The sequence below is a fragment of the Lepidochelys kempii genome, chromosome 3, assembly GCF_965140265.1.
Source record: "Lepidochelys kempii isolate rLepKem1 chromosome 3, rLepKem1.hap2, whole genome shotgun sequence".
Taxonomy (NCBI): Eukaryota; Metazoa; Chordata; order Testudines; family Cheloniidae; genus Lepidochelys; species Lepidochelys kempii.
Genome location: NC_133258.1, coordinates 166,132,742 through 166,146,378, shown reverse-complemented (window position 1 = coordinate 166,146,378; position 13,637 = coordinate 166,132,742). Strand labels below are relative to the sequence as shown.

The window sequence follows — 13,637 nt, the reverse complement described above, 5'->3', positions numbered from 1 at the left end:
AAAGTCACCAAAGTTGCCAGCTGTGATGAGGTTTGGAGTGTCTTTATTTACGTAGTAACTTTGGATGTTTAGCCTATTGACCTGAAGTCCGTCAGTAGCCTGCAGCTGCCATGCCACAAAGGAGGAATGTCAGGACTGCCATTCAGCCTGGAATGTGGATTCATTGGACATACTATATGAGGAAAAGCTCAAGAGCTGTCTGTGTGCATGTGGTGGCCTTCCAAAATCTCTGTGCAGTCCAACTGGGCCTTTCCACAAGGACCAAGCTGCGAGTGTTGCTCATGAACAGAGGCACCTTTCCACCATCAGAGAGAATTTCAAAAGTGTTAAACGTGGATGCCTAAATCTGTATTCAAGCACCTAACTAAGAGTCCTGCTTGTCAGAGGTGCACAGTACTTGCTGCTGCTCATTGACTTTTAGGGGAGTTGCAGCCGCTCCTTTGGAAAGCAGGCCTTAGTAAAGGCGTCTGGATATGGATGGACATGCCTGGTTTAGGTAAAGGTTGAAGAAGCTGGTGTTAAGTGATGCTCCTTCCCATCATTATACAGTCTGTTTATGCTAGAATGTGGTTCACTGTAGTCACCAGGAGCCAGATTCTCAAAGCTGTTTAGGTGCCTAAAGATGCAGATAGGCACCTAGTGGAATTTTCAAAAGCACCTCCACTGCTATCCTACTGGTGCCTATCTCTGTCTTCAGGCACCTCAATACTTCAGTGTCTGGCCCATGGAGACCGACTTTTCTCTCATTTACACGGGGGTAAATCAGGAGTAACTAAGCCAGTGGAGTCACATTGATGTAGAACTGATGAGTGAGCAGAATCCAGGCCTTGTTTTAAAACCACACTAACCCCTAGGACACTGACTGACTGGCAGTTATGGCAGCTTGGGCACTGGCCACATTCCTCTTTTCAGCCAAGCCATAGTGGAACGCCTTGCAGGTGGTTCTGATGCTGTAGGTAGCCTCTTGGTGGGAGACCATCCCTTCCAATTCCAGGAGCCCCTTGCTTTCTGAGCCTGCTCCCCTCTGTGGCCAAACAACTCTTGGTTTCTGCCTATTGTAACTGGAGCTATCAGACCTGGGACAGGAGGGAAACGAAGGGGCAAAGAGGTGAGTTTAGTGCCACTTAGTAAGTGACTTGGGAGGACTGATGGAGAGTATGCTGGTCCCGTAGAGTTAAGAGGTTTCCAAAGGTTAGTTAATGCAGGGAAGGAAATACATAAAGGAAGCTTGTGCACTCCCCCTTCTTTTGGCTGGGAAGAACCTAGCTGTTTTGAGATGCCCTCAAATTTATTCCGCTGGCAAAAAGATGTTTAGGCACCTGTGCTCCTAACCAAACAATGAACAGCTTGAACGTGGATATGGGCATTGTGCATCTTATCTCTTTATGAATCTCTTATTTGCATGCTCTAATTATAGCCAATTACAGAGTAGAGAGGCCTTTCATGCCACACAATACCCATGCTAGGCTGAGCTACATTATTAGCTGGCAGAGACTGAATAAGATCCTGGCATTCACTGGAGAGGGTTCACCTGCTGATGGCAAGCTGTTATTACAGACTGCTCTTTGTCGACAATAAAATTATATAGGCCCCTCCTGGGAAGACTCAGCACACTGAAGCTGAAATGTTTTCACTACAGCATTTTCCTGAGCTCAAGAGCTGATGTGTGAATCCTTCCGTTTCTAGGTGGATTATATACATCCCAGGGGCAGTGTAGCCTCACGATTGAATAGATGTGGGGTTTGGGGAAGGGGCGTCAGAGGAGCCAGACCTGTGGGGTTGCTGCCCTCTCTGCAGGGATGGGGATGCTCTGCCCTGCATGCGGCTGGGTAGCTGCTCCCGGTCCCGTCTCGCCGAGCTCTGGCTCCACCGCCGATGGGAGTAGTACCCCAGACCCCGCTCCTACCTCTGGCTCTTGGCCTGCTGGATTCCTCGGGCCCAATGAAATGAATCTAGTGACAGCACCAGTGGGATCTGGGCCCTGCTGGGGTAGGTGTGAAACCTGAGTAGTGCTGTGACCCCATGTGCCAGCTCGCAACATCATTTGGTCAAATTTGGCCCAGCAGCCATTCTGTCGTGACAGAAGCGTGTCTGGGCCAAATCTAAGTGACCCTTTGCAGTGCACATTCATTAATCCTGACTTTTGTGGGTTAAATTGCACCCATGGGTCCCTCTAGAGCTGCCCCTTATCTACCCCAACCTTTCACCTGCATGCTAGTGCTAAATAAGCCCATATTGTGTGTGCAATGTTGCGATTGCACCAAGGGAGGGAGTGTTCTGAAATGTTGGCTCCTATTACATTGTTAAGTTCAGGCCTTTCACAACGATGGGGTACCTCCAGCCTAGTGTAAACACATCCAAATAGAATAGCTTCAGTTCCTTCTCTTGTTCATTACAGTTTAATGAGTTTTTGTATTTTCCTAAAAGACCGGAATGCTAATCCAGGCTTTCAGAAGATAAATTTGAGTTAATTCTGTGCATTCACTCTTGTTACAAGTGAAATACAATAGGGATAGATTAATCCATGAACTTCTAATTAGACAACCCAGCTAGATGGAGCCATGCGGAAGAATCTCCCCCGTTACTTAGTTTTGCACTGAAAACCTCTCAAATAAGAGAGTTATTTCAGATTAATTTTTAGTTTTATTTAAATTAGAGCTTAATCCTGCAGACACTTACTACTGGATTTACAGCTACAGTGGATGCTGAGCACCATGCCAGGCACTGTTTGCAGGATCAGGCCTTTGTCGTCAGATTCGCATCTCATTTTCACTGGCGTAAATCTAGAGTGGCTCCCCTGAAATCAATGGAGTTAAACCAGTGTAATACTGATCTAAGGAGAGAATCAGGCCCATATTCAGCCACACGGCGGTGCATATTATTTAATTCTACATTTAAATAAAAAGCTATATGTTATTTTTATCCTTTTGGAAAATTTTACAAGAATAAAGCCAAAACAAAAAAAACCAAAACAAAAAAACCCCTCTAAATTGCAGTGTTGCCTTAGCACAGAATGGTCCCTTGTTTGGTTCTGTTCTTTCTTCTAAACCCAAAGCAGAGGGGCTGGTAATTCTGATTCATCTTTATGAAACTGGAAAGCAATGTTTCATTTTTAATCTGGGGAAGAGTTAGGGCCTGGATGTAATGCGAGAGTCAGCACCAATAGCCGTGCTGCAAATGTCAGCTAATATTACATGAAATTTTAATAAATGCATGTTGTGTGAGTGTAATAATGTGCATCTCTAGTGAGACTGACTTTGATTAGACATTGACAGGAAAACTGTAGTGGTTTTAGTGCTGCTCTGGACGCCTAGAGGTTGATATACTTCATTAGGTTGGCTATTAGGTTTAGGTTGGATATTAGGAAAAACTTTTTCACTAGGAGGGTGGTGAAACACTGGAATGCGTTGCCTAGGGAGGTGGTGGAATCTCCTTCCTTAGAAGTTTTTAAGGTCAGGCTTGACAAAGCCCTGGCTGGGATGATTTAATTGGGGATTGGTCCTGCTTTTGAGCAGGGGGTTGGACTAGATGACCTCCTGAGGTCCCTTCCAACCCTGATATTCTATGATTAGGATATACAAGGAGACTTTGAAGCAGTATTTAAAAATACCTGAGGATGTTTCACAATCAGTATGAATTGAGGAGCTGGTTAGTGCCTGAGGCTGCCATTTTAGTCACAATTCCAACAGGAAATGCAGCCTGCTGGACATGATAGGCTAGGAAGATCAGAGCTACTCATAGAGTATTTATTTAGCACAGTTACAAGGCCTGACTGTATCCCCATAATCCACATGGAAGGGACCCTCGGTGCCAGTCACTCCACCACCATGGGAAAAGAAAGGAGCTCTGATGCCTCCATGTCAGTGTTCCCCGGCCTTTTCCCCCAAGCCTCATGTATGTTGCAGGTACTGGGATTCACAAACAGGAGGGCTGGTGGGACTAGGCACGTTGGTAAAATGTGGGCAGACCCAAGGGAATCATCCCACCCACACTAGACTTGCGGAGGAAAATGAATACAACTCCAGGCCTTACTGAACCAACTGCTGGGATTCCCCCTTTAAGGCTGAGGAAGCAGAGCCAGGGTGTTGGCCTTCGTGGACATGGAGCTGATCTCCCACTGGTTGTCTGGTGTCTGCACAGGCTCTGGGAGATGGAGCTATGGCCCGATCCTCTCTGAAGGACTATGTGAAAAACCTCAACAAAAACCTTGCAGAGATCTTCTCAGGCTTAATCCCCTCTCACAGGTGATTGGGCCCATAGTTAAGACACTTTCCTTTCTGCAAAGTGTTTAAAAGCTAAATAAGAAATAAGACAGGACACAGGGTAACAATTCAGAAGAGGCTAAAACTATTTATAGCGCTAGTTGTAGAAACAGATTAGTGAATAAACAATTTGAGTTCAATTTGTGAATAGTCAAAGGAGCACTAGCTACTCACAACAAGGTTCCTAAATCTCAAAAGCTATGTGAATTCATAGTAGAAAAGTGTTATTTTCTGCCCTCACCTTCACTGGTGCAACTGACTGACTCAAAGAGCAGAAACAATGCATCTCAAATGAACAGCTAATAGTCAAAAGTGAACTGCTCCAGTTACAACTCAATTGGAAAGGTATTTGTCCAAACTGTACAGCAGAGACAGAGTCACAGGAAAAAGGATTGGTTAGTAAATGAGATGCCAACCAACAAAGCCCCCAAAATTTTTGATCCAATTAATGAGAGCAGGTTAAATAGTATTCACCAGAAAAAAGAAGATGCCTGAAGAGGTTGACTTTTAACTTGAGAGCATCTCTCTTTCTTTCACTTTTTCTAAATAAATCCTGTATTTTTCTGAGATTATTTTTGCTGTTTAATGTTTATCTATGTAATGTTTAAATCCTTGCAAAGGAGTGGGGAACCTACAGGATTTACCTTTAAAGGATTTACACACTGTTCCCCAAGTCTCTGCATGCAGCTCTGATCTTCTTGCCATCACAATGTCAAGATGATAACATGGCATAATTAGTTCATTCAACAAAAAAAAGTTTAGTCCTGTTTTTACATTAGATTAAGTGACAAGAGACTTTGTTCCATTAGTTTCTTTTTTTGAAATGGTGTTTTCAATTGCACAATCTCTGTGTCAAAGAAATGCTGACTGCTGACCACCTCTTCCCTCTTTGACTGCAGGCCTGCCGTGATGGACAAGAAAGTGGGTGATCTCACTACATTGAATGAAGTGGGCTATCAACTACGCATCTAACAAAGCCATAGACCAGATGGAGGGCTTCCATGGTGCTTCACCCGCCCATTACCCTACGCTCCGTTGGAAGGAAGGGGGGTAAAAAAGAAAAGAAACCAGGCCTATTTATTAAGAACTTGTGGATTTTATTTCAAGTTTCACTTAGAAAATAGAAATTCTAGAATGATGATGGCAGTATTATCTTTTTTTAAGTTCATTAAGCGGCATCAATGAAAAACTAAATTATCTTCACCAGGCTTTCTTCCCCCCGTCAAATAGGAGGGAACTAAGGTGGTGGGTTGTTTTTTTTTTATTTTAAATAATTGTTTCTAATCTATTTAATTGGCTTTGAATATTGTGCTACATTGGTAGTATTAGAAGAGTGGTGATGAAATCTATTTCTCGTTAGTGTTAACGTGCTGGGGGCAGTCGGTTTAAACAGTCAGTATTAATATTTTTATTCAGCAATAAAAATGGCAGTGCAGAGGTGGATGTGACTTTTAAAGTGTCTATTACCTCAGTATACAACAGATATGCAAAATTGACCATTTTAATTTTATAATCAATTTGTACGGTTTGCCAGCATTTCTGGGAGTACTATAGAACTGCATTAGATGCACCCCACCACTCTTATCATGTGCATGCCTATGAGAGAGTGTAAGGTTTGATTATATGCAAGTGTCTTCTTGAAAGCACTGCTGTCTTATTAGAAATACAGAGAACCGGTTGAGGTTTCTGTTGGGTTTTTTAATAACCGGCCAACAATGAATTTTTAAAATTTCATAATTTTTTAAAACTTTGTCACAAGCTTTTAAACTTTGCAGACTAGACTGTTAAAGCACAAGACCTGGAGATCATTGTTTTGTAGAGACTAGCATTTGCATTGTATTAACAGTCAAACTGCGTGTACAGTCAGATTCACGAGGAAATGTCAGAATCAATAGGCTTCCTTGAGAGTTTACTTTTCTATTCATATTTGTGTGTAATTTTGAATCATTTGTCTTTGAAGGTTAAACAGTCTAAGGTGATGATGCCTTTGTGTCTTATATTAAGATCAGACATCACAAATTAGGGAAGATTCTTGTTTATATGCATTACAGTAACTTAGTGACCTTTAAAAAGACCTGGCTAAAGAAATTCTTATTAGAATAAGTGTAGCAATAATAGTTGATTTTCAGGATATTTTTTTCAAGAACAAGTTTGTCTATCTCCTCCTTCCTTATAGTGTCCTTTTACTGATGGATTTAACTAGCACTATGGATGTATGGCTGGATTTTCAAACCAGCTTAGCTCCCATTTAGGGACCTAATGGAAGTAGTCAGATTTCTGAAGTGGTCAAATTTTCAAAGTGCTCCGCACCCAGGAGTTCTCATTGAGCTCTGGGAGTTAGTGGGTGCTGAGTACTTGAAAGTTTAGCCACTTCATTTAGGTGCATAAGTGGGAGCTGAGCTGTTCTGAAAAAGCTAGCCTGTACACCAGGGGTGGGCAAACTTTTTGGCCTGAGGGCCACATCGGGGTTCCGAAACTGTACGGAGAGCCAGGTAGGGAAGGCTGTGCCTCCCGAAACGGCCTGGCCCTTGCCCCCTATCCACCCCCTCCCACTTCCCGTCCCCCTCAGAACCCTCCACCCATCCAAACCCCCTGCTCCCTGTCCCTGACTGCCCCGCCCCCTATCCACACCTCCACCCCCTGATAGGCCCCAGGACTCCCATGCCTATCCAACCCACCCTGTTCCCCATCCCGACTGCCCCCACCCCCCAGAACCTCTGCCCATCCAACCACTGCTGCGCTGCCCGGCAGGAGCTCGCAGCCCCTTGTGAGAAGTAGGAGTCTCACATTTTTAATAAATATTTAGCTGTTAAGAGAAGTCAGTCCCCAAAGCTGGAGTCTGATTTTCCATGGCCTTGCAGCTTGCAGTGTTATTTTTACACGTTCACAGTGTAAGCGGGACTAGGCGTGAATGAGGGTGCAAGGCCATAGTCATTTTGGTGGGGCAGGGAGGGGTGAATGTGGCCATTTTGTTATAAAGTACAGTAAATCAACTGCCTTAGTACTTTTAACGGAAAAGTTTCCCCAAGCAAACTAGTACATAAACACTGAATAATATATTGATCTGTTGTCTGGCCTGTCTTATGCCTGGAGGAAGAGAACATGACTTTTTATAAAAAGAGGGGGAATTTTTGCAATACGCAATGGTGAAATAAGCTACAAAATGACTAGAGAACAAATTAAGGCCCCATTCTGGCAATGAGCCCTGGCAGGTCCTGCTGCAGTTGAACAGGGCTCCAGTGTAATTGGCTGGGTTTGCTGCAGATGTATTTGGAGCTCATTGCAAGATTGGGGTTATGTATCTATCTCCCCCCCCCCCCATAGCAAATAAAAAACTGCTGGTAATTTCTTTTCGTAATTCACATTTCATTTTGGTTTCTCAAAACGATTTCCCTTCTGTCTGAAGAACAGCACCGGTGAGGATGACCTGCATGCATCGGATGAAGTGAGCTGTAGCTCACAAAAGCTTATGCTCAAATAAATTTGTTAGTCTCTAAGGTGCCACAAGTACTCCTCATTCTTTTTGTGGATACAGACTAGCACAGCTGCTCCTCTGAAACCTGAATTGAGAGGATTTCCTTTTCCTGAGTTATGGAGAGGGTTCCTTGCAGTAAAACATCAGGTTTCATTATAGCCCACAGCCTTTTTGTTTTGTGTATTTATCAGGTCTGATATGCTTTAAGATAGGTTTTGAATAGGATAGGGTTGGGGCCGGGGGAGGAGAGGGGAGAGGGTTAGGGTGGAGGTAAAGAATGGGGAAAGACCATGGTTTGTATTAGTGTCAAATTTTAAACAGTTATGATTATCAATAGAATTTAAATTCTAAAACATGTACAGCTCAGTTTTGTGACCTTGTAAGCATGAGTCAGCTCTTAGCTTACACAACAGGTTCCTCATTAATGAGGGGATAAGGAAAATAAGAATTAGTTAAGCAACAGAAGCCTTGATTTTAACTGTACTTTTGTGCCATTAGATAGAATACACTTGATTTTGAAAAATCTCTTTTTCTACAGTACCCTGACTATTTTGCATTTCTTCCAACTTGATGATGTGGTTTTACCGGCATCCAGAGTATTTTGGGTTACATGTTTTATCTGAACTTCTAACTTACTACACCGAAGCTTTTCTAAGATATAAAGCTGTGACAAATTTATTTTGTACATTGTTTTGAAGTACAAGTGAATTTTATTAATTCTCTTTAAATTTGCTCTTGCATTTGCATTTTTGTCTTACCTTTTAAAACTGTGATTCCAACTGCCTGTTTTTCTAGCTCATTGCAAACTTGTCAATTGATATACTAGAATACATGTGCATGGTTCCAGGTCTTGCTTTTCTTATCACTTGTATGTTTATGTGCAGCATGGAATTTTAATAAAATGTCTTGATCTTTTTTTTTAAATAGCCCATTATGATTTTTGCCATGTGTATTAATGTACAGGTGGTGGTAGAAGCAGTATGAACTAAATGATATAGTCATGGTGGGGAAAAGTGTTTTTAAAGCGTTCACTCAGTATAGGCTAGTAACACCAGAATGGAGGAGGGGTTAATGCAAAATTTCAAAAAAATCAAATCTTTATTAAATCAGCCCATGACTATTTGGCACAAAGTAACCTAAGCATTAAGCACTCAATCATATGGTGGGTTCTTGTTTCCCCTAGTGATGGCACCTACCAAGAAACTAAAAGGAGACCCTTGAAATAATAAACACCACTCACTCAGCATCTTTCATCAGTAATGAATGCTACATCTCCCCCCTAACAGCTGTTGCTTTGCCCTGACAGTAAAGTCTCTGCTCCATCCCCTAAAGCATTGTCCAAAGACAAGGGTTGTCTCTTGAAGAGAGAAGGGAGTAATTCAGGTTCTTTGCTAATAATATGTGCTGATAAAGCAGAACGGTATTAGTGGCCTTGTTGGTTTAGATTTGGGCAGGAGGGAAACGGGGAATGTCCTTGAGGCAGGCAGGTGTCTTCCTTCAACACCTTGGTTAATTGGCTGTTAAGATGTTAAAAGCCTTCCTTGATAGAGCCTGCATGTAAGTACTCTGTAGTTCTAGCAGCACCAAATAGCTATCTATCAGATAAAACTAGGGTAAGCTTTTACTTTCTGAAGTGTCTGGCTTGTTCAATTGGTAAACAATATCTTTCAAAACTGTGACCAGATACAGACTAGCACTGTACATAGTTCATTCCATGGCTGGGCTCCCCTATCCTGTAGGGATAGAAGAAAAAAGTACTCTTTCTACCAAACCAAGATTATGCTTTGCAGGGCAGGGAGGTGGAAACTCAATGTTTCAGCATGAACATTTCTCAACTATTTTCTAAGTTTGTCTGGTCTACAATCTCATGTATGAACTAGGAGGTTGGTATGGGAGCCGGTGCGGACAAGTATGTGCATTGAGTATACCAACGCCCAGAAATGTTTCTGGAGACAGCTCTTTAAAGCCTTGGCTTGTATCAGCACTGCCTCTTACAAAGCCACAAGTGGAGGGTTCAACAAGAACAGGCCCTTGGGAAGAACTAGAAGCCATTCACTGGCAGAAGAAAATAAGATCTCAGCCTGCCCTTCTTCTATGAAGTCAGGAGTTGGGAGAAAGATATCGTATCATACAGAGGCTCAGCTTGTTATGCAGCAGCCTAATATCGTCTGTAGTGATGTGATGGGTTAACTGTGAGTTGTGATGCATTGCTAAAATTGTAAGAAGAGCAATGTTGCTCTACAACTAGGCTAGGGCTCCAGTCAGTGATAAGGTAGCTCTAGTTTTTCATGCCTGACTCTTGCTTTCAGCCATCAAAATGCAAGAACTCTCGCACTAGTTGAGCCTGAGCAGTGGCTTAGCACAAGTTCTGCCAGCTCAGTAAGTGTGGGACAGGTGTAAGTTTTTAATGATCACTTAAGATAAGTGGTATATAGCTTAAATGTCAAATTCTGCCCATCTCACTTAGTTGGGGAATAGGCTGCATTTGCAACCCCATCATCTTGTATGTTTATTAGGAAGCTCATGTGTTTATTGTAACATCCCCATTAAAATAATTACAATTTAAATTGATTTAGCTTTATCATATGAATTGTAGATAAATAAAAGCTGACATACCGACAAACCTCCAGCTTCAGTGGAAATCTTTGATTCCCTTTCAGGAACAAACATTTTTAGTGAAAACGTTTCAATTGTCTTCATGTAAAGGATATTCAAGGAGCTGTAAAGGACTTAGCACCACTGTTAAACAGTGTGCAGGTCAGAGTCAGCTGTTTGCCAGAAACTCTAGCACTATTACATGAAGAGTAAGAAAAGGGCCAAGCTCTCACCCTTTCCCCACTTCAATTATATAAAGCTGGAGAATTTCCCAGTGTTCTTTAAACACCACAGCTAAACCATTTTAAAATAGAACAGGTAAATTTATCAAATTCTACCCATAGCCACTTTAAAAAAAACACTAACACAGGAAAAACACTCCACCATGAATCAGAGTACAAATGTGTGGAGTTCAAAGCTCTTGTGTTCCAGGTATTGAAGTATACACAAACAGCCTAGTATGTGCTTCTGTGATATTCCATGTACAAGTGGGTATTCACCCACAAAAGCTCATGCTCCAATACGTCTGTTAGTCTATAAGGTGCCACAGGACTCTTTGCCACTTTCCCAACCTCTACTACTATCCCCAAGCACTATACATTTTCACCGTTTACTGATCTTCCCTAATCTGTCCTAGCAGCAAAAGAAAAAAAAAATGAATAACAAGCAAGGACAGTGAAAGCTTCCTAAAAATCTGACATTGAACACACCAGGTCAGAGACAATGAACCAGACAGAACAACCAATAAGCTTAGTGCTAGGCACTCTTTTCTCATGTAGCACATTAGATCCACTTGGTTAAGCAAGAGGCCTTTTCCCCTACACACATGCATCAGAATAGCTCTGAATTCTGAAACAAAGTGGGAATTACTGTCAATAGATTATATAATAATCTAACAACTCCAATTTAAGAGCTGCAGTGGTTATGGGAAAGGCAATGGCAGAAGGGGCTGAATGAATGCCTTGGAAGACAACATGGGGTGTTTGCAGGAGAAAGCAGGTGCCATCAGGGATCCTTTTGCTTCTCCAGAGCAGGGGATAGAAGTCCCAGACAGCAGACATCTCTTTCTCCCACAGTGACAGTGCTTCAACCCTTTCTGCTATCTCCCCTTGCTCCTATACAGATCACCCACATGCAGCACTTGTACAATAGGCTCAGAAGATGGCCCTTTCAGATTTATCTGGCATCTTCACAAAAATAGTTAAGTCATTCAGCCATTTGCCTGCCAGCATAGCTGCATTTACTAGTCCTAGACCTTAAAGGCTTTGCCCTAACCCACATAAAATGGGGTACACCAAGAACTATTTCCTATTTTTAAATAAAGTTTAGTATTAGACAATAGCTAGCATTTGTTTTTCAGCATTAACTGAATGGGTGGCTATACAGCCAGAAAGAGTAGCTCACTGTGCAGATGGATCCTTAAGTCACAATCTAGTTAGCAAAGATCAGAGGAAAACCATTCAAACTGAACCAAAAATCCAATCACCCCAGAACAGTCTGAATTACGAGTTCAAATCAACTGGACTGTCATTGGCCCCACATTCCTCTGGTGCATGAAATAATGTTTAGCTTAAGTCTCAGAATATAAAGTGACAATCAAGAAGATGGTTATTCTGTAATTAAAATAGTAAAATTAAAGTTAATACAGAAAATGGGACATGAAAGTGGACTGAACAAAGAAATGTTTCTGAATTCAGCTGCTTATTGGAATATAATGATCAAGTAGAAGTTTCAGTTTTTCTATCAGCACACTAGTGAGAGCAACTCTATTTAGAAATTATACTGGTTAGTTAAATTATGTATGGATCTGTGTGCGATTGAATTAAGTCACAAGAATTTCTGTTTGTCCTCCCCTCATCCAAGAAGTTTGTTAATGTAGTAGTACATTAAGGTTTAATCTGTAAATCCTAGGTGTTTTGCAGGGTATGCTGCATCATGGTGTATTATGAAACTGAACATGAGGGAATCTTTACGTGCTGAATATTCTGGAGCTGTAGTAATGTTACAATATTTAAATGATGAATACATGAAAAACAGCCTCATCTACTCTGTAAACACTTCTGAAACATCTGGGAGTGAGACTTTTTGAGAAGTCTGTTTAAAAAAAAAAAAACTAAAAAACCCCAGTTTCAAATATGAAAGTTCCTTCAGTTCAGCCTGTGTTGTACCGCTTTGTGTTCAGCTACCACCACTTGCCTACTTGGTTTCATTTCAGATTCTTTTTAAAGCTTCTGCACATCAGCAAAACATGTTGTACTCTTGTAAGATTAACCATTACACAATCACTTTTTAGAGTACAACTAATTACTATACTGCAAGAATAGGCCCAATCCTGCTGCCCCGGCACTAGCTAAATTCCTGCCGAGGGACTCCAAGATTGTGTCCAATATTTAGATATTTGGGGAAGGCAACAAAAACAACTTGAAATAGAGCACACTTGAAAGTACATAGAAATCTACTTTGAGCTCATTATAAAGCTTGCTACAAACACACAATCTTTTGCTTGAAGGATTGAGAGATGTACACTGTACTTAAGAACCATCACCCATTTTACTATGATTTACAATAAAAACATTATCTTTTTAAAAAATAATGCCATTTTCAGATTATGGCACAGACATTTTCCATTATCAAAAAGAGGAAGCTAATGTAAACTTTTTTTTTCTCTTAATGACTCCATAAAGTAATTTAAGCAACTTTACAAAGAAATCTCTTTAAAAACTCTACTTTACACAACACTAAAAATTCAGCATCCAGGCGAACTTAACTTTAACCAGTCTGACAATCCCTGAATTAAACAAATTACAGGAAGAAGAGAAGGTGAAGGAAAGTGCAGATATAAAAATAATTTGGGAATTATTGTTCAATAAGCCTGAACTGAGCTAGTAAGGACAGGTGATCGGAAGAGTTATGTTCATTGGGAAGACCATTAACTGTCCACAGATCTTGCTCTGTTAAAAGTGATAATCTACCAAGAAGCTTCAGACCTCCATCAAAAGTATCTTCGGCTCCTACATAAAAAGAAAAGAAGAAAAGTATGTGCAGAAAACACACCGTTGTGAGTCAAATCATACACACCCACACCCGCCTTATACATGGAAGGAGGACTCCAACCTGGGAGGAGTGACTTGTGAGGTCTTAATACAATGCTTTGGTAACAACGATGCTATACACAAATTTGCACAGATCACTTCACAGCTGATATCAACTGTGTTGTGTGAGAGTTAAGCTCATTCTATACATAACAAACAAGACCTTCGACACAGTAGCTGTTGCTTTGTTCATGAAAAGCTGGACAGCTTCAC

General features: G+C 41.4%; 2 protein-coding genes across 7 annotated transcripts in view; one reads left to right on the top strand and one right to left on the bottom strand.

Moving 5' to 3' along the window:
• The window catches only part of VASH2 (vasohibin 2), a 68,901-nt gene extending 60,259 nt beyond the window's left edge, over positions 1 to 8,642 (top strand). For all 4 annotated transcript variants that reach the window (XM_073338934.1, XM_073338932.1, XM_073338933.1 and 1 more), the window contains one exon: positions 5,162 to 8,642. In XM_073338934.1, the coding sequence (XP_073195035.1) occupies positions 5,162 to 5,234 (73 nt within the window). In that variant the 3' untranslated portion in view covers positions 5,235 to 8,642. The remainder of the gene's footprint in view (positions 1 to 5,161) is intronic.
• Positions 8,643 to 8,816: 174 nt separating this feature from the next.
• Positions 8,817 to 13,637, bottom strand: part of ANGEL2 (angel homolog 2) — a 31,386-nt gene continuing 26,565 nt past the window's right edge. For all 3 annotated transcript variants that reach the window (XM_073338929.1, XM_073338931.1, XM_073338930.1), the window contains one exon: positions 8,817 to 13,343. In XM_073338929.1, coding sequence (XP_073195030.1) covers positions 13,189 to 13,343 — 155 coding nt within the window. In that variant the 3' untranslated portion in view covers positions 8,817 to 13,188. The remainder of the gene's footprint in view (positions 13,344 to 13,637) is intronic.